This window comes from Anomaloglossus baeobatrachus, chromosome 4 (genome assembly GCF_048569485.1).
Source record: "Anomaloglossus baeobatrachus isolate aAnoBae1 chromosome 4, aAnoBae1.hap1, whole genome shotgun sequence".
Lineage (NCBI taxonomy): Eukaryota > Metazoa > Chordata > Amphibia > Anura > Aromobatidae > Anomaloglossus > Anomaloglossus baeobatrachus.
The window spans coordinates 571319041-571339268 of NC_134356.1; the positions used below are offsets into that span (position 1 = coordinate 571319041).

The 20228-nt window shown below is 48.4% G+C and overlaps 1 protein-coding gene across 1 annotated transcript in view; it reads left to right on the top strand.

Moving 5' to 3' along the window:
* Positions 1-20228, top strand: part of MAP2K5 (mitogen-activated protein kinase kinase 5) — a 217208-nt gene that overhangs the window by 171459 nt on the left and 25521 nt on the right. The window contains exon 17 of the mRNA XM_075346067.1: positions 7805-7834. Within this exon, the coding sequence (XP_075202182.1) occupies positions 7805-7834 (30 nt within the window). The remainder of the gene's footprint in view (positions 1-7804; positions 7835-20228) is intronic.

A 20228-nucleotide genomic window follows, 5' to 3' on the forward strand; every position in this document is an offset into this window, starting at 1 on the left:
TATTACACTTAAAAGTGTAAGGCCCCTCCCCTACTGCCTATACACCCCCCGTGGGATCACGGGCTCCTCAGTTTTCATGCTTTGTGCGAAGGAGGCACACATGCACGCATAGCTCCACTGTTTAGTCAGCAGCAGCTGCTGACTATGTCGGATGGAAGAAAAGAGGGCCCATACTTGGGCCCCCAGCATGCTCCCTTCTCACCCCACTTTTGTCGGCGGTGTTTGTTAAGGTTGAGGTACCCATTGCGGGTACGGAGGCTGGAGCCGACATGCTGCTTTCCTTCCCCATCCCCTTAGGGCTCTGGGTGAAGTGGGATCCTATCGGTCTCCAAGCACAGGAGACCGTGCTCCGTCCACAGCCCCTGGGAATCTGCTGGACGTGGAGATGAGTATCGTCAGGGACAGGCCCTGCTACATTAAGGTACTCTGGGTCCCCGTACAGATCGCGCACACACACCAGCATTGCTGGGTGTGTTAGTGCGCCGGGGACAGCAGCGCGGCGCGCTGGTGCTTTACTCACTGCAGCTTTGCTGAGTGAGTTTCTGTATTAGGAACTGCCGCGCCGGCCGCTGCTGGCGGTTTTTTACACTGCGGTGCGGGTGGGACTTGTGGTGCGCCGGGGACTTCCGCGCTGGCCGTGCTTATACGACGGCCGCGCTTATAAATCGAGTCCCCGGCTTTTGCGGCCTAGTTCCGTTTCGTTCCCGCCCCCAGGCCTGCCAGTCAGGGGAAGGGCGGGACGCTGGTCAGAACTTCAGCGCCGAGGGCTGGAGTCTGCTTAGCATACTCCAACCCCCCTCACTAGGCACAGTGGGACGCTAGTTTCCCGCACTTTATCTGGGGCACGCCCACGGCCCGCCCCTCTTCACAGGACGCCGGCAGCCATTCCTGTTTGCAGTCTGAGTGGAGAAGGGACACGAGCTCTGGGAGACCCAGGCACGGGATTCTGGCGGTCACACACCCGCTTTTCAGCGGGCGGTAAGCAGCCCTCGAGGGCTCACCCCACTAGTGCCGCAGTGTTCATTTGTACTTTATGCTTGTATGCTATACATTGCATTGTACGGTCGCTATTCTTGGCTATATACCCTCCTAGATTGCTAGACAACAGCATGTCGTCCGCAAAAAGCAAAGGGGCCAAGACACAGGCTTTCTATGCTACTTGTACCGCATGTAAGGCTGTTCTACCGGCAGGGGCCACTGACCCCCATTGTGTGCAATGTTCGGCCCCTGTAGCACTTGCTCAGCCGGGGCCTCTGCTAGAGGTGGCCCAAGGAGAACCACCTGTGAGCACTGTCCAGGTGGCAGGGACGGAGTTTGCAGTTTTTGCTGATAAACTGTCGGTGACTATGTCTAAAATCCTTGAGACTTTGCAGTCCAGACCAGTAACTCAGACCATGGGCACTGTTGATTCAATGCTCCCTGGTTCCCCTCTTTTGGAACACATCCGTGCTCCGGGGGGGTCCCATGCATCCCGGGGTGATGGCTCTGACACGGACGACAGTCCCAGACAGCCTAAGCGAGCTCGCTATGAGCGACCCTCGACTTCATCACACTGGTCAGGGTCCCAGCAGGAAGGCTCTCTGTTTGATGAGACAGAGGTTGCTGATCAGGATTCTGATCCTGAGACCGCTCTCAATCTGGATACACCTGATGGGGACGCAATGGTGAATGATCTCATAGCGTCCATCAATAAAATGTTGGATATTTCTCCCACAGCTCCTCCAGTGGAGGAGTCAGCTTCACAGCAGGAGAAATTCCATTTCAGGTATCCTAAGCGTAAATTGAGTACTTTTCTGGACCACTCTGACTTTAGAGAGTCAGTCCAGAAACACCACGCTTATCCAGATAAGCGTTTCTCCAAACGTCTTAAGGATACACGTTATCCCTTTCCCCCTGACGTGGTCAAAGGCTGGACCCAGTGTCCAAAGGTGGATCCCCCAATCTCCAGGCTTGCGGCTAGATCCATAGTTGCAGTGGAAGATGGGGCTTCACTTAAAGATGCCACTGACAGACAGATGGAGCTCTGGTTGAAATCCATCTATGAAGCTATCGGCGCGTCGTTTGCTCCAGCATTCGCAGCCGTATGGGCACTCCAAGCTATTTCAGCTGGTTTGGCGCAGATTGACACTGTCACACGTACATCTGTTCCGCAAGTAGCGTCTTTAACCTCTCAAATGTCTGCATTTGCGTCTTACGCTATTAATGCTGTCCTGGACTCTACAAGCCGTACGGCAGTGGCGTCCGCCAACTTCGTGGTTTTACGCAGAGCATTGTGGTTAAGGGAATGGAAGGCAGATTCTGCTTCCAAGAAGTGCTTAACCAGTTTGCCATTTTCTGGTGACAGACTGTTTGGTGAGAGATTGGATGAAATCATTAAACAGTCCAAGGGTAAGGATTCATCCTTACCTCAGCCCAGACCAAATAAACCCCAACAGAGGAAGGGACAGTCGAGGTTTCGGTCCTTTCGAGGCTCGGGCAGGTCCCAATTCTCCTCGTCCAAAAGGACTCAAAAGGATCAGAGGAGCTCAGATTCTTGGCGGGCCCAGTCACGCCCAAAGAAAGCAGCCGGAGGAACCGCTACCAAAGCGGCTTCCTCATGACTTTCGGCCTCCTCTCTCCGCATCCTCGGTCGGTGGCAGGCTCTCCCGCTTTGGCGACATTTGGCTGCCACATGTCAAGGACCGTTGGGTGAGAGACATTCTGTCTCACGGGTAAAGGATAGAGTTCAGTTCTCGTCCTCCAACTCGATTCTTCAGAACTTCTCCGCCTCCCGGCCGAGCCAATGCTCTTCTGCAGGCGGTGTGCTCTTTAAAGGCAGAAGGAGTGGTGATCCCTGTTCCTCTTCAGGAGCAAGGTCACGGTTTTTACTCCAATTTGTTTGTGGTGCCAAAAAAGGACGGGTCTTTCCGTCCTGTTCTGGACCTAAAACTGCTCAACAAGCATGTGAAAACCAGGCGGTTCCGGATGGAATCCCTCCGCTCCGTCATCGCCTCAATGACTCAAGGAGATTTCCTAGCATCAATAGACATCAAAGATGCTTATCTCCACGTGCCGATTGCTCCAGAACACCAGCGTTTTCTACGCTTCGTTTTAAGAGACGAACACCTTCAGTTCGTAGCCCTGCCTTTCGGTCTGGCGACAGCCCCAAGGGTCTTCACCAAGGTCATGGCAGCAGTAGTAGCAGTCCTGCACTCTCAGGGTCACTCTGTGATCCCTTACTTGGACGATCTACTTGTCAAGGCACCCTCTCAAGAGGCATGCCAACACAGCCTGAACGTTGCGCTGGAGACGCTCCAGAGTTTCGGGTGGATCATCAACTTTTCAAAGTCAAATCTGACCCCAACCCAATCGATAACATACCTTGGCATGGAGTTTCATACTCTATCAGCGATAGTGATGCTTCCGCTGGACAAACAGCGTTCACTACAGACAGGGGTGCAATCTCTCCTTCAGGGCCAGTCGCATCCCTTGAGACGCCTCATGCACTTCCTGGGGAAGATGGTAGCAGCAATGGAGGCAGTCCTTTTCGCGCAGTTTCATCTGCGTCCATTACAATGGGACATTCTCCGCCAATGGGACGGGAAGTCGACGTCCCTGGACAGGAACGTCTCCCTTTCTCAGGCGGCCAAGGATTCTCTTCAGTGGTGGCTTCTTCCCACCTCATTGTCAATAGGAAAGTCTTTCCTACCCCCATCCTGGGCGGTGGTCACAACGGACGCGAGTCTATCAGGGTGGGGAGCAGTTTTTCTCCACCACAGGGCTCAAGGTACGTGGACTCAACAAGAGTCCACACTTCAGATCAATGTTCTGGAAATCAGAGCAGTGTATCTTGCCCTACAAGCCTTCCAGCAGTGGCTAGAAGGCAAGCAGATCCGAATTCAGTCGGACAACTCCACAGCGGTGGCATACATCAACCACCAAGGAGGGACACGCAGTCGGCAAGCCTTCCAGGAAGTCCGGCGGATTCTGACGTGGGTGGACGACACGGCATCCACCATATCCGCAGTTCACATCCCGGGCGTAGAAAACTGGGAAGCAGACTTTCTCAGTCGCCAGGGTATGGACGCAGGGGAATGGTCTCTTCACCCGGACGTGTTTCAGGAGATCTGTCGCCGCTGGGGGAGGCCGGACGTCGACCTAATGGCGTCTCGGCACAACAACAAGGTCCCAGCTTTTATGGCACGGTCTCACGATCACCGAGCTCTGGCGGCGGACGCCTTAGTTCAAGATTGGTCGCAGTTCCGGCTGCCTTATGTGTTTCCACCTCTGGCGCTGTTGCCCAGAGTGCTACGCAAGATCAGGTCCGACTGCCGCCGCGCCCTCCTCGTCACTCCAGACTGGCCAAGGAGGTCGTGGTACCCGGATCTGTGGCATCTCACGGTAGGACAACCGTGGGCAATACCAGACCGGCCAGACTTGCTGTCTCAAGGGCCGTTTTTCCATCAGAATTCTGCGGCCCTGAGCCTGACTGTGTGGCCATTGAGTCCTGGATCCTAGCGTCTTCAGGACTATCTCAAGAGGTCATTGCCACCATGAGACAGGCTAGGAAACTATCCTCTGCCAAGATCTACCACAGGACGTGGAAGATATTCTTAACTTGGTGCTCTGCTCAGGAAGTTTCTCCCTGGCCATTTGCTTTGCCTACCTTTCTTTCCTTCCTGCAATCCGGGTTGGAAAAAGGTCTGTCGCTCGGCTCCCTTAAGGGTCAAGTCTCTGCGCTATCTGTATTTTTTCAGAAGCGCCTAGCACGACTTCCTCAGGTACGCACGTTCCTGCAAGGGGTTTGTCATATCGTCCCTCCTTACAAGCGGCCGTTAGAGCCCTGGGATCTGAACAGGGTTCTAATTGCTCTCCAGAAGCCGCCTTTCGAGCCTTTGAGGGATGTTTCCCTGTCTCGCCTTTCACAGAAAGTGGCCTTTCTAGTAGCGGTCACGTCTCTTCGGAGAGTGTCCGAGCTAGCAGCGCTGTCATGCAAATCTCCCTTCCTGGTGTTTCACCAGGACAAGGTGGTTCTGCGCCCGATTCCGGAGTTTCTCCCTAAGGTGGTATCCCCCTTTCATCTCAATCAGGATATCTCCTTACCTTCTTTGTGTCCTCGTCCAGTTCATCAATGTGAAAAGGATTTGCATTTGTTGGATCTGGTGAGAGCACTCAGAATCTACATTTCCCGCACGGCACCTCTGCGCCGCTCGGATGCACTCTTTGTCCTTGTCGCCGGCCAGCGTAAAGGGTTGCAGGCTTCCAAATCCACCCTGGCTCGGTGGATCAAGGAACCAATTCTTGAAGGCTACCGTTCTGCGGGGCTTCCGGTTCCATCAGGGCTGAAGGCCCATTCTACCAGAGCCGTGGGTGCGTCCTGGGCATTACGGCACCAGGCTACGGCTCAGCAAGTGTGCCAGGCGGCTACCTGGTCGAGTCTGCACACTTTTACCAAGCATTATCAGGTGCATACCTATGCTTCGGCGGACGCCAGCCTAGGTAGACAAGTCCTTCAGGCGGCGATTGCTCACCTGTAGGAAAGGGCCGTTTTTATGGCCCTATCACGAGGTATTATTTTACCCACCCAGGGATTGCTTTTGGACATCCCAATTGTCTGGGTCTCCCAATAGAGCGACAAAGAAGAAGGGAATTTTGTTTACTTACCGTAAATTCCTTTTCTTCTAGCTCTAATTGGGAGACCCAGCACCCGCCCCTGTTTTTTTGTATACACATGTTGTTCATGTTGAATGGTTTCAGTTCTCTGATATTCCTTCGGATTGAATTTGCTTAAACCAGTTTATTGGCTTTCCTCCTTCTTGCTTTTGCACTAAAACTGAGGAGCCCGTGATCCCACGGGGGGTGTATAGGCAGTAGGGGAGGGGCCTTACACTTTTAAGTGTAATACTTTGTGTGGCCTCCGGAGGCAGTAGCTATACACCCAATTGTCTGGGTCTCCCAATTAGAGCTAGAAGAAAAGGAATTTACGGTAAGTAAACAAAATTCCCTTCTTTGATTGATAGCTCCTCAGTGACCCTCCTCCCTGCTGAGATCTTACCCTGCTCAGTTCTGTCAGTCAGTGAGCAAAAACTGGGTATATTTGGACTTGGGCCCTTTTTTGTTATTTTTTTCTGTATTCACAAAGTCTTCAGCTTTATATCGGTTTTATACTGCTGTATTGATGTGGATTTTAAAAGTGATCACACCAGTCTCATTAGATCGATGAAATCCATTTAAACATGTATGTAGCTTGTATGGTAACAGATCCACTTTATATCTGGTATCCCATGATCTGTCATTCTCCATCCGCCTGCTCTGTGTCCTACATCTTGTCCTGACCCGCAGTGCTCCCACGCTCTATCACTAGTCGCACCCCATGTCCTCCTCCACGTCAGGCCGCCATCTCCTCCATCACTCTGTGTTCCTGGCTCCGGTGCCCCTCCACAGAGGTCAGAGCCCCTGCTCGCTGCCAGCTAATAGTGTTATACATTAAACATGGCGCCTCCTTGCCCCCCTCTCCGCTCAGGCTTTGTTCCTAACCCCCCAGACACACTGTGCATTTGCAGCCTGTACACATCAGATTACATTCATTTGTAATTCCTTCACTTGCTCTCTCGGCCTCATTCACAGTTACGCTGCCGCTGCCCCTGTAATCGCTCACTCAGTGAACTGTTGCAGCTTCATGAAAGCCACCCACATGCGTTACCTGCCCTGCAAGTGCCGTGATTAACCCTTTCTTCCCAAGACCCGGGCTATCCGTATCAACATGGTGGCTTCCTGACATCCCAAGAAGTATATGAAAGCGCTTGGGTATATTCCGGATAGCACGCCGATGTGTTGGCGATGAACCCGCTCACCTCGTAAGTGATTCCAATCTACCATTGTGCTCTGTGATTGTTCAGCTTCCAGCCTTTAAGTCAGTAGTTAATTAAGAAAATCCTCTGCAGTTCATGAGCACATCACTTTCTCCCCCTGCTCTATGTGCCCAGTAATAAACTACCCCTCCTGTCTGGGTGACCCTCCCTGAAACGCACAGGCAGAATTAAGAAGGCCATAAAGGCTTCATTAAATCTAAAGCACATTTTATACACTGCAATGTCTGCAGGCTGTGTCTGAATGTAATGTATGCCACGCTCTCCGCAGACCCTCCTTCCTAATACTTTCGCCATTACCTCTTGGAAGAAACTAATAATTAAGAAGACTCTACATGTTTACAGGAAATGTGAAATCATTAGCAGCTTTTTTTATCTTTTTATTTTTCTCTTGTTTGTTTAGTGCAGTAAAATGCAGGATTTCTCCTGCTTGTGGGGTACACCGAGAGACGTCACTTTTTTGGGGGGGATGGTATAGACCCATCCAATTACTAAAGAGTAGTGTTGAGCGGATCCGTACCGGCAAAATCCGGATCTGCGCGGTTTGAGCAGTCTCTCTCCCCTCTCTCTCTCCCCCCTCTCCCCCTCTCTCTCTCTCCCCCTCCCTCTCTCCCCCTCCCTCTCTCCCCCTCCCTCTCTCCCCCTCCCTCTCTCCCCCTCCCTCTCTCCCCCTCCCTCTCTCCCCCTCCCTCTCTCCCCCTCCCTCTCTCCCCCTCCCTCTCTCCCCCTCCCTCTCTCCCCTCCCTCTCTCCCCCTCTCCCATTGACATGTATGGTGCGGATTCCGACCCGACCCTGATCCGCCGAAAACCCGGATTATTGGCTGTCCGCTCAACTCTACTATAGAGTCATGTACAAAGCTTGAAAAATTCAGGTTTATTAAATAAAAATATTCTCTTGACTTTCCAAGGAAGCGTCTTAGAATCTCATCTAATATATCTTTTCTTCTTTCTGCAGCTAGCTCTTGGAAGATTCCCATACCCACAGGTAACATAATTAATAATGTATGTCCCATATTACCTATGAAAGAAGATTTTCAGTGAAACCTTTTTTAGGCGACCACCTAAAATTGTTTGGGGGTGAATGGTCAGTTTCCATAACTTATGGTGGAACTGGGAACTTCACCCAAAATCGGATAAAGGGTTGTCTTTTGAAGAGGATTCACTGTATTTGTAAATCTGTTGCTTTTTCCTTTACAAAGCCTTTAAAGGAATTCCGTCAGCACAGAATGACTGTTCAAACCAAGCACAGGCTCTTGCCCATTATGGTGGGCCCAAACATTTAAAGGCACCTTCCACCTGCTTGTTTCCATCTCTGCCCTTCTCTCCCTCTATGAAGTCAGAACTGTCAATCAAAGAAGAGGAGGAGGGGTGGAGATTGAGGGAAAACAAGAAGGTGGGAAGGTGCACGTAATGTTTGGCCACACCATGATCACCTATACTTGGTTTGAACAGTCATTCTTTACTGACATAGACCATTTTAAGCTGCGTTTATATATACAAATATCAGACCAATGTTACAGATTCTATAATTGGTCTGAGTTTTGACCAATTTAGATGGGCACGTTTGTAAGTACACTCAGTCCCACTTTCTAACTAAGCCAACAAATAATCAAATTGCTAATTTGTCGGTTGTGATGATTTTTGAGAAGGTTTAAAAATAATTTGTTCTTTAATGACAAAATGATGTAGGCAACACTCTGAGCAGCAAGACATATGCAAACATAGAATATAAGAAATTTAAACTGTATATTGCTATTTCAAATATTATTTCTATATATTAATAAACGTTCTTAACTAAAGAATTCTCTAATTCTTATGTGCCCATCAACCACTACAAGGTGACTTTTCTTTGATGGGACCCTATCCTAATATCATGTCTCTCCTGGACTAAGGGGTACTTTGCACTCTGCGAGATCACTAGCCGATGGTAGCGATGCAGAGTGCGATAGTCCCCGCCCCCGTCGCAGATGTGATATCTTGTGATAGCTGCCGTAGCGAACATTATCGCTACGGCAGCTTCACGCGGACTTACCTGCCCTGCGACGTTGCTCTGGCCGGCGACCCGCCTCCTTCCTAAGGGGGCGGGTCGTGCGGCGTCACAGCGACGTCACACGGCAGGTGACCAATAGAAGCGGAGGGGCGGAGATGAGCGGGACGTAAACATCCCGCCCACCTCGTTCCTTCCTCATTGCAGGCGGGACGCAGGTAAGGAGACGTTCCTCGCTTCTGCGGCTTCATACACAGTGATGTGTGCTACCGCTGCAACGAGGAACAACATCGTACCTGTCGCTGCAGCGAAATTATGGAAATGACCGACCCTACACAGATCACACATTTTCGACGCTTTTGCGATCGTTTATCGGTGCTTCTAGGCTTTACACGTTGCGACGTCATTACCGACGCCGGATGTGCGTTACTTTCGATTTGACCCCGACGAGATCGCAGTAGCGGTCGCAACGTATAAAGTACCCCTTAGTCTACAAATATATGGGCAGGTAGGGTCTGACACTAATTACAACCACCCTGTGCCTGATGGGCGGAGAGCACAGTCAGAATAAGAGGCTGTCTACACCTCAAATATATAGTGTGAAAACTGTGTATCCAAATATGGCAAGTGTGAACAGGTGCTAACTGCTAAAACGTAACGAAACACAAACAAAAGAATATAGCAGCACTCTGTAAGTGCCAAGACACCCCATACAAGAATATTGTTTTACAATTAGTTCCATGTAGTAATTCTGGTCCACATCTTGTAGTAATGTCCCTATTTTGCAGTTATATTCCCATTCCTGATCCTATCGTGTAGTATTGTGCTCAATCCTGGTCCCATCTTATAGTAATACACAATCCTGGTCCCCATCTTTTGGCAATGTCCTTATCTTGCAGTAATGTCCTAATTCTGGTCCCCATCTTGTAGGAATGTCACCATCCTGTTCCCCTTCTTGTAGTAATGTATCCATCCTGGGCTCCATCTTGTAGTAAATGTGTCCATTCCAGGTCGCTATCTTGTAGTAATTGCCCCATCCTGGTCCCCTTCTTGTAGTAATATCCTCATCCTGGTCCCCTTCTTGTAGTAATGTCCCCTATCCTGGTCCCCATCCTGTAGTAATATACCCTATTGTACTGTTCTTCACTTGCACAGAAAAAAATTCTCCTCTTCGTCCTCTTTTCAGCACATGCGTCCCGCAGGTACTCTAGACCCCTTGACAATCGTGGTTCGATCCATGGGGCCACCAACATCAGCGCTACATTTCAGACGAATGTGTGTCCCAATAGGTGGTGGCGCTGCGCTAGAGTTTGTCTCCATTCCTGGAGAGATCATTTGAATATGTCCTTGGATGCCCATTCAATTGAAATGTATTGCTGGGTAGAGGCCAGCTCTGCAATACCAATCAGAGGCCAGCAGCTGACATCAGCATGTCGGCGTATGACATCACTGCCATGATGTGATCAATGTATCATTTTATTCAGCTTTTGACAAACTGTCTGGTCTATATAGATGGCTTAGGGGAGGGGTGAATGATTCTACTGTCAGATGCCCTTTAAAAAGGCCATCACTATGTCAAAACTGGAGAATTTTTTTTGTACTGATTTCTGCTGTTCCTCTGACTATTCAGCTTTTTACTTTTTTTTTTTTTTTTTTTTTTATCTGCCATACGGTTCCATAGACATGGGTTTCTTATTTACTGCCTACTCTTATATGTACTCTTTAGTGCTTTTTACGAAGGGGAGCAGTTGGAATAAAATAGGAGTGAAACTGGCCCTTCTGAGCCGGTGACAGGAGCTCTTTACAGGGGGAAATATCAGGTGTAGATGCATACAGCAGTTCCCTGCCTACTAACGGTGATGCTATCCTGCCTATCTTGTCTGCAGCAGTATAATAAACCTGTCATTTATTTATTATTACTTCACTAGCAATAATTTGGATGACATTGCCAATGAAATATCGAACATGCTGATTGCCTGAGTATGAAGCATTGCTAAGATCACAGAACAAAAAAGAATGTTTGTCCTTTTGTGAAACCTTCTTAAGAACATGACGTGTCTGTAAAGTGAGGTGGATTTAATGGCTCAATATAAGCAAGTAAAATAAACCTTGTTCCCTCCTTGGCATACAATGTCTGCAGATTGTACAGCCCGACATGAGGCTCAGAAGGCTGCAGTGCTACTGATTTACCAAAGTGGACTGATCTTCTGTATACACAATTATCTACCAAGAATAAGCATTGCTGGCACAGTCATCAGGTTCTACCAATAGAACACTAATGCATGGGGGCAATCACAAATACAGTCATGTAGTGCGATGGAAACGTGGAAATCCCGGTTGTCAGTAGTCCATTACACATGTACATTGGTTTTATACTGTAAAGAAATTCCTTCATGAAAATATGACTCTAGATTGTTTATGGACAAGAGAGACCGATCTTATTTTGTCAGTTCCCATCCCATAATTCTTTCTTACAAAGTGCTACAATTTTGTTCAGCTCAAGACATCAATCTTGACCAGTGATGAGTGAGTACTACCATGCTCGGGTGCTCGGTACCTAGTGATGAGTGAGCACTACCATGCTCGGGTGCTCGGTACTAGTGATGAGCGAGCACTACCATGCTCGGGTGCTCGGTACTAGTGATGAGTGAGCACTACCATGCTCGGGTGCTCGGTACTAGTGATGAGTGAGCACTACCATGCTCGGGTGCTCGGTACTAGTGATGAGTGAGCACTACCATGCTCGGGTGCTCGGTACTAGTGATGAGCGAGCACTACCATGCTCGGGTGCTCGGTACTAGTGATGAGCGAGCACTACCATGCTCGGGTGCTCGGTACTAGTGATGAGTGGAGCACTACCATGCTCGGGTGCTCCGGTACTAGTGATGAGTGAGCACTACCATGCTCGGGGTGCTCGGTACTAGTGATGAGTGAGCACTACCATGCTCGGGTGCTCGGTACTAGTGATGAGCGAGCACTACCATGCTCGGGTGCTCAGTACTAGTGATGAGCGAAATGTTTGAGTTTCCTACTGACTTCCATTGTACTCTGTACTCGAGACTTACCCGTCCGAGCATCCAACCTGCTTGTTTCGAGTGCCGAGCACCTGAGTGCTCGATGATCTCTAGTACCGAGCATGGTAGTGCTCGCTCATCACTAGTATCAAGCAACTGAGGATGGATGGAAGTGCTCGCTCATCACTAGTACTGTGCATCCGAGCATGGTAGTGCTCACTCATCACTAGCACTGCGCACCTGAGCATGGTAGTGCTCGCTCATTACTAGTACCGAGCACCCGAGCATGGTAGTGCTTGATCATCACTAGTACTGCGCACCCAAGCATGGTAATGCTTGCACATCACTAGTACCGAGCACCCGGGCATGGTAGTGCTTGCTCATCACTAGTATTGCGCACCCGAGCATGGTAGTGCTCTCTCATCACTAGCACTGCGCACCTGAGCATGGTAGTGCTCGCTCATCACTAGTACAGAGCACCAGGGCATGGTAGTGCTCACTCATCACTAGCACTGCGCACTTGAGCATGGTAGTGCTCTCTCATCACTAGCACTGCGTACCTGAGCATGGTAGTGCTCTCTCATCACTAGCACTGTGCACCTGAGCATGGTAGGGCTCGCTCATCACTAGTACCGAGCACCCGGGCATGGTAGTGCTCGCTCATCACTAATCTTGACCTATCTTGATCTTGCAAGGTTCAACGGACTTCAATATTTTTAATTGTTATTCGGAGGTAAAATCCTACATACACGTTACAATGTTTTTGAAAATTTTAAAAATTAGAATTTGTGATGAGGAATGAGTTAATGTTGTTGACTCTGGGGGTCTGTGAACTTGCATCTGGCAGTCTTCTGACACCGGCCTTCATGCCGCACCGTATGAAAGGCTGGACACTTGGCTGGCGGAGGATCCCACTCCCTGGGAAAATCACATGCTGTTGGTGAGTGAAGACACCGGTGTCTGGTCCATGCCTCGGGCTCTGCTTGGTTATTTATAGGAGGGGACTGGCGGATCTCTTCAGGCAGCTATTAACAGCCTATTATAATGCTAATTGAGGGATCTCGCCCTGGAAGATTATTAGAATAACATCTTGATGTGTAATTGTTTGGGACCCCAAGCATTGTCATAGGATGTTTGCATATTTATTTCTTTTAATTTCCAGAATGTGGTCACTTCTGCATAGAGCTGACCATTTCCCTGATTTCTTTTTTTTAATGTTTGACTATGATAATGTGCACTTCTACCCAAGCTCATCTCTTTATGCCAGTTCACTGAATGTTTGTGTATAGTACAAGTGTACATTAACCCAATGTTCATACGTCACCCGTCCATTATTTCCCCAACCAATCTCTTTCCATATTCCTATTAGTCATTATTCTAGATGAGCACACCAATGGATGTTCAGTTTCGCCGGTTCCAACTGAACTTTAAAATAAAATTTGGTTCCGGAACCGGACTTGACCCCGTACTCCGAACCCCATACAAATCAATTGGGACCCGAACTTCTGTGCTATAAAACGGTCGTAGTAATTCCCGCGCTATTTCTCTCTCCCTCTTGCTCTTTCTCTTTCTTTTGCGCTCTTTCTCTCTTTCGCTCTCTTTCTTGCTTTTTCTTTCGCTTTCGTTTTCTTTGTCTTTCTCTCGCTCTCTCTTGCTCCCACTCTTTCGCTCTTTCGCGCTCTCTTTCGCGCTCTCTTTCGCGCTCTTTCGCGCTCTCTTTCGCGCTCTCTTTCGCGCTCTCTTTCGCGCTCTTTCGCGCTCTTTCGCGCTCTCTTTCGCGCTCTCTTTCGCGCTCTCTTTCGCGCTCTCTTTCGCGCTGTCTTTCGCGCTGTCTTTCGCGCTGTCTTTCGCGCTGTCTTTCGCGCTGTCTTTCGCGCTGTCTTTCGCGCTGTCTTTCGCGCTGTCTTTCGCGCTGTCTTTCGCGCTCTCTTTCGCGCTCTTTCGCGCTCTCTTTCGCGCTCTCTTTCGCGCTCTCTTTCGCGCTCTCTTTCGCGCTCTCTTTCGCGCTCTTTCGCGCTCTCTTTCGCGCTCTCTTTCGCGCTCTCTTTCGCGCTCTCTTTCGCGCTCTCTTTCGCGCTCTCTTTCGCGCTCTCTTTCGCGCTCTCTTTCGCGCTCTCTTTCGCGCTCTCTTTTGCGCTCTCTTTTGCGCTCTCTTTTGCGCTCTCTTTTGCGCTCTCTTTCTAGGGATGAATCACTTACTGGACTGCTTTGTGCAGTTTTGCCAGGATCCTTATTTCCACTATTATAGCTGCTCCATGTATAACACTACCCACAGCCCTGACTGGCAGCTTCCTGTTTGACAGCTTGCTCACAATGCACAGTATAATCAGTGGTGGGGCGGGGCTACACAGATTAGCCTGACTGTAGCTCACAAGAGATATAGTCAGTGATAACCTCCTGCTGATAGAAACAGTCATTGTATGAACTACAGCTTAGCCTAATAAGTAACACATCCCTGGATTCAGGCTCTGATTATATAGCAGAAACCTGCTGACAGATGACATTTCCCATACCTCTGTTAGCAAACAGCCATTGAAAAATGGACAGCACCAGTATGGTATGTGTTCTTCGCATCCTTATTTATGACGATAGGCGAGTTCTGTCTGCAAAACAAGCAAAATAGGATTTGTCTCCGTTTTTATATAGACAAATGGCAGCTGTCAATTTATTCTCATTAACTTTAAATTATTAGTTTACTTTATAGGTTTATTATTAGGGATGATCGACTACTTCGATTATTCGGCTTCGCGAATATTTTCCGAATACCTCGCCGCTATTCGAATATTCGATTCGCAATGTAAGTCTATGGGGAGCCCGAATAGTTCTGAATAGTTGTTATTCAGGTTTCCCATAGACTTACTTTGCGCATCAAATATTCGAATAGCGGCGAGGTATTCGGAAAATATTCACGAAGCCGAATAATCGAAGTATTCGATCATCCCTATTTATTACCCGTTTCCATGTCTTTTTATCTAGTTTTGACTGCAGTGTAAAAATCCGTATTAGTGAGTCTACTCCGTTTAGTTATTTAATTCCACAGTTTCATAGTAGGGATGTATATAAACACCGCGCGGTGAATGCAGGTCATATATAAGGAGCCTATTGTTATTTAAAGAACATCAGGGAAGTGTTTTTCTAAGAATAAGTCGCGTTTTGGCTCCAGTTGTAGAAATCGCCCAGTAAATGAAACGAAAATGCCCCAGAGAGCCGCTGATCAGATATGTGAGTGGATATTGTGTGTTACAGCCGCGCTGCCTGTGTTTTCACACCCCATTAATTCATTACTTCCATCCTTTCATCTCCAAATTTCATTTTTCTCTTTTCATTTTTTTTCCTATCCCCTTTTTAAAAAAAAGAATGGTGCCCCCTCCTCTTTCCACCTGCCCCCTGCTGCTGCCTCAGTCTTCTCTGCGCTGTTAATTTTCCTGACTCCATATGGAGTAACAGAGCTTTCACCTGCAGGCTGAATGAGATTCTGCTGCACGTCCTCAGGCCAGAACGGCAAGATCAGGTTCCCGATGCCCGAGCGTGCCAGGCGCCCTCAGTGGCAGAGTACAAATAACAAATTGGATGCATCTACGAGCCTCCCGTAAAGTGTATTTATTGCGCGCCTCTCGGTTTCCACACACTGATTGTAAGGTTATTCGGGCATTGGGAGACGCTATTCTCAGACTGCGGCTGGAGCGTATAGGCTGGAATTATTCATTGATGAGACCTTACAGGCATGAGAGGACAGGAGGCCAAAAAAGTGGCGTAATGTCAAAGTTTTCCAGCAATCAGAAGTTTTGAGTAGTATTGTTGGACGCTTGTAAATGGGGCAAATAGTTTTTCTCACTCCAAATTGTGGATGCCGTACATATACACAAGTGTTTTGTTTATTAAATTTGGCATATATAGTAAAGGTCTCTTGTTCTTAATCACAAAATGTGTCTAAAGCCCACTTTACACGTTGCAATTAGTTGTACAATCGCATTTGCGATGTGACACGCCCAGGTTGCATACGGGATCTTATGAGATTTCACGTTGGTCGTTCATTTGCTGTCACACGAGCGTTAGTAGTCTATGTTAAATTGGTCAATTTTGTGTGCGATCCTTTAGATCATGTGTTCTGTGACGTATGCATTGGGCACTTTTTTTTTTTTTTTTTTTTTTTTATTTATTGACTTGCCAAGCGTGTGTAATGTGTAGGGATGCGTTTTTACTATGTCATCTGCCATTCAGCTCTGCTACATGCCGCTAACAGCAGACACAGACAGCCATGTAGCAGAGCTGAATGGCAGATGACAGCAGACACAGACAGAGCCGCACTGTCAGAATGAACTCGGGTGAACTTCACCCGACTTCATTGTCATGCTGCGGCTCTGTCTGTGCCGCGTCCTGATTAGCGGTCACCAGTGAAGGGCTCACCGGTGACCGCTAATCTCCTAAGTTACTGAAGTTAGCAGCCCTCTCTCATACTCACCAATCCCCGATCCCCGGCACTGCACGGCGTTCACACTGCTCCGGCGGCTTTTACTGTTTTGAAAAAGCCGGCCGCCCATTAAACAATCTCGTATTCCCTGCTTTCCCCGCCCACCGGCGCCTATGATTGGTTACAGTGAGACACGCCCCCACGCTGAGTGACAGGTGTTACACTGCACCCAATCACAGCAGCCGGTGGGCGTGTCTATACTGTGTAGTGAAATAAATAATTAAATAATTTAAAAAAACGGCGTGCGGTTCCCCCCAATTTTAAAACCAGCCAGATAAAGCCATACGGCTGAAGGCTGGTATTCTCAGGATGGGGAGCTCCACGTTATGGGGAGCCCCCCAGCCTAAAAATATCAGCCAACAGCCGCCCAGAATTGCCGCATACATTATATGCGACAGTTCTGGGACTGTACCCGGCTCTTCTCGATTTGCCCTGGTGCGTTGGCAAATCGGGGTAATAAGGAGTTATTGGCAGCCCATAGCTGCCAATAACTCCTAGATTAATCATGTCAGGCGTCTATGAGACACCCTCCATGATTAATCTGTAAATTACAGTAAATAAACACACACACCCGAAAAAATCCTTTATTAGAAATAAAAAACACACACATATACCCTGGTTCACCACTTTTAATCAGCCCCAAAAAGCCCTCCATGTCCGGCGTAATCCAGGATGCTCCAGCGTCGCTTCCAGCGCTGCGGCATGGAGGTGACCGGAGCTGCAGCAGACACAGCCGCTCCGGTCACCTCCACGCAGGTAATGAAGACAGCCGCGCGATCAGCTGCTTTCACTGAGGTTACGCGCTGTCACTGGATCCAGCGGTGGCCGCGGGTAACCTCAGTGACAGCTCAGCTGATCGCGCTACTCACCTCAGTTGCTGCGTGGAGGTGATAGGAGCGGCGGTGAGTAGCGCGATCAGCTGAGCTGTCACTGAGGTTACCCGCGGCCACCGCTGGATCCAGTGACAGCGGGTAACCTCAGTGACAGCAGCTGATCGCGCGGCTGTCTTCATTACCTGCGTGGAGGTGACCGGAGCGGCTGTGTCTGCTGCAGCTCCGGTCACCTCCATGCCGCAGCGCTGGAAGCGACGCTGGAGCATCCTGGATTACGCCGGACATGGAGGGCTTTTTGGGGCTGATTAAAGTGGTGAACCAGGGTATATGTGTGTGTTTTTTATTTCTAATAAAGGATTTTTCGGGTGTGTGTGTTTATTTACTGTAATTTACAGATTAATCATGGAGGGTGTCTCATAGACGCCTGACATGATTAATCTAGGACTTATTGGCAGCTATGGGCTGCCAATAACTCCTTATTACCCCGATTTGCCAACGCACCAGGGCAAATCGGGAAGAGCCGGGTACAGTCCCAGAACTGTCGCATATAATGTATGCGGCAATTCTGGGCGGCTGTTGGCTGATATTGTTAGGCTGGGGGGCTCCCCATAACGTGGAGCTCCCCATCCTGAGAATACCAGCCTTCAGCCGTATGGCTTTATCTGGCTGGTTTTAAAATTGGGGGGAACCGCACGCCGTTTTTTTAAATTATTTAATTATTTATTTCACTACACAGTATAGACACGCCCACCGGCTGCTGTGATTGGGTGCAGTGTGACACCTGTCACTCAGAGTGGGGGCGTGTCTCACTGTAACCAATCATAGGCGCCGGTGGGCGGGGAAAGCAGGGAATACGAAATTGTTTAATGGGCGGCCGGCTTTTTCAAAACAGTAAAAGCCGCCGGAGCAGTGTGAACGCCGTGCAGCATCGGGGATCGGTGAGTATATGAGAGAGGGGGATAGACTGACATGGACAGAGAGTGAGGGACAGAGATAGTGACCGACTGACAGAGATTAGTGAATGACAGACATTGTGAGGCGCTTCAGAACGCAGCTTTTCAGCTGCGCTCTGAAGCGGACCTTTTTTAAGCTGCGGTGCAGAGCGCACACCTGCGCACATAGCATCAGACACCGAAATCGTATGAGGGATGTCACACGTTACAATTGACTAGGTTCGTGCAACAAAACGCTCAATTCTAGAGAATGATACGATGTGTTTGCGATCAACGGTTTTGCGTTCAATCCTGATCGCACGTAGCTGTCACACGCAGATACCTCACAAACGATGCCGGATGTGCGTCACTTACAACTTGACCCCAGGGACGGATTGTGAGATATATTGAAGCTTGTGTAGCGGGCTTAACACTCGTAAAAATGGCACACTCATGTCTCCGCTAGTGACATCAATATTAAAGGGCATTTTTAAAAGCAAACACAAAAATGCCGCAGCTATGCCCAAACATTACACTAAAGGGTGCTTTACACGCTGCAACATCGCTAGCGTTTGCTAGAGATGTCGTGTGCGATAGTACCCGCCCCCATCGTTCGTGCGACATTTGGTGCTCGCTGCCGTAGCGAACATTATCGCTACGGCAGCGTCACACGCACATACCTTATCAGCGACGTCGCTGTGACCGCCGAACAATCCCTCCTTCAAGGGGGAGATGCGTTCGGCGTCATTGCGGCGTCACCAAGTGGCCACCCAATAGCAGAGGAGGGGCGGAGATGAGCGGCCGGAACATGCCACCCACCACTTTTCTTCCTCATTGCCGGTGGACGCAGGTAAGGAGATGTTCGTCGTTTCTGCGGCGTCATACATAGCGATGTGTGACGCCGCAGGAGCGACGAACAACCAGCGGCATGCACCACCAACGATATTTAGAAAAGGAGCGACGTGTCAACGATTTTAGATGTTTTTTGCGATTGTTGCACGCTGCGATGTGCGTCACTAACGACGTGACCCAGACAATATATCGTTAGCGATGTCGCAGCGTGTAAAGCACCCTTAACAGATTCTTACTGCAAATCACTGATCACACAGGTATGCAGAATTTGGGCTTATGAAAATTTGTTTCACATCCAATGACTGACTCCTATGTTTTCTTATGTCCTGATTTAAAAAAAAAAAAAAACAAAAAAAACCCAAAACCCTTCTATTTTTAACCATCACGTATGGATTTTACAAGAAATGCAGGTGAAATTACAGGTGAGATGAACAACAGAGATTGTAGCCAAAAATGTTCATAAAATAATATTTATAAATTTATTGAACATTCTTTCTGCAACTTTATTGGAAGTGAATTCTTGTGCCTTTTACCTCTTCTCTTGATCCCTTTTCTCTAATACAATACCTGCGGATTTTTGTGAAGCATCCAGCAGTCGTCCCTTATGTTCACGTTCCATCTACCGTGGCATCGCTGTTCCATCTCCTTGATATCCTGATGAAATACTTTTTGCTCTTCACTAACAGCACCAAGGTTTTCAGGAGAGTAGTCAAAACGGGAATGTAAACATGTAACTTCAAATTCATCAGACATTGCAAGGCTTTGAATCGTTTTAGCATGTTCTCCTCGATGAACTATACATTTTGGATCGTTGTTACCTAGAAATTTCTTCACAACTTCTTTAAAAGAATCCCAAGCCCTTTTCTCAACAGCTTTCATTTTGTTTTTTGTTTTTTAAAACAGTTTTTATTGATTTTCTGATAATCATTATAAAGGGGTACAGAATGAAGAAAAGAAGGGACGGGACAACAACATTCAATATCCCGTAACTTCCCTTTCACATTAAATACTAAATAGTTGGCTCTCCTAATCGGTTAAATCGTAAACCCCCTTTTAATTAGACAGACCATTTAATTGTTCTATCTTGGCCTCACTTCTACGACACTCCCTCTAACTTTAAACAAACAGCTCCTATAAACGCTACCTTCCCCCTACATGCGACACTACCTGAAATTTCATTTTGTTTTCAACACATCGTCCTTCATGAGTTTCCGAATATTCGGACCCACAAAAATGCCTTCCTTCAGTTTTCCTTAGGATAGTCCTTGAAACTTGGTTCACAGATACTTA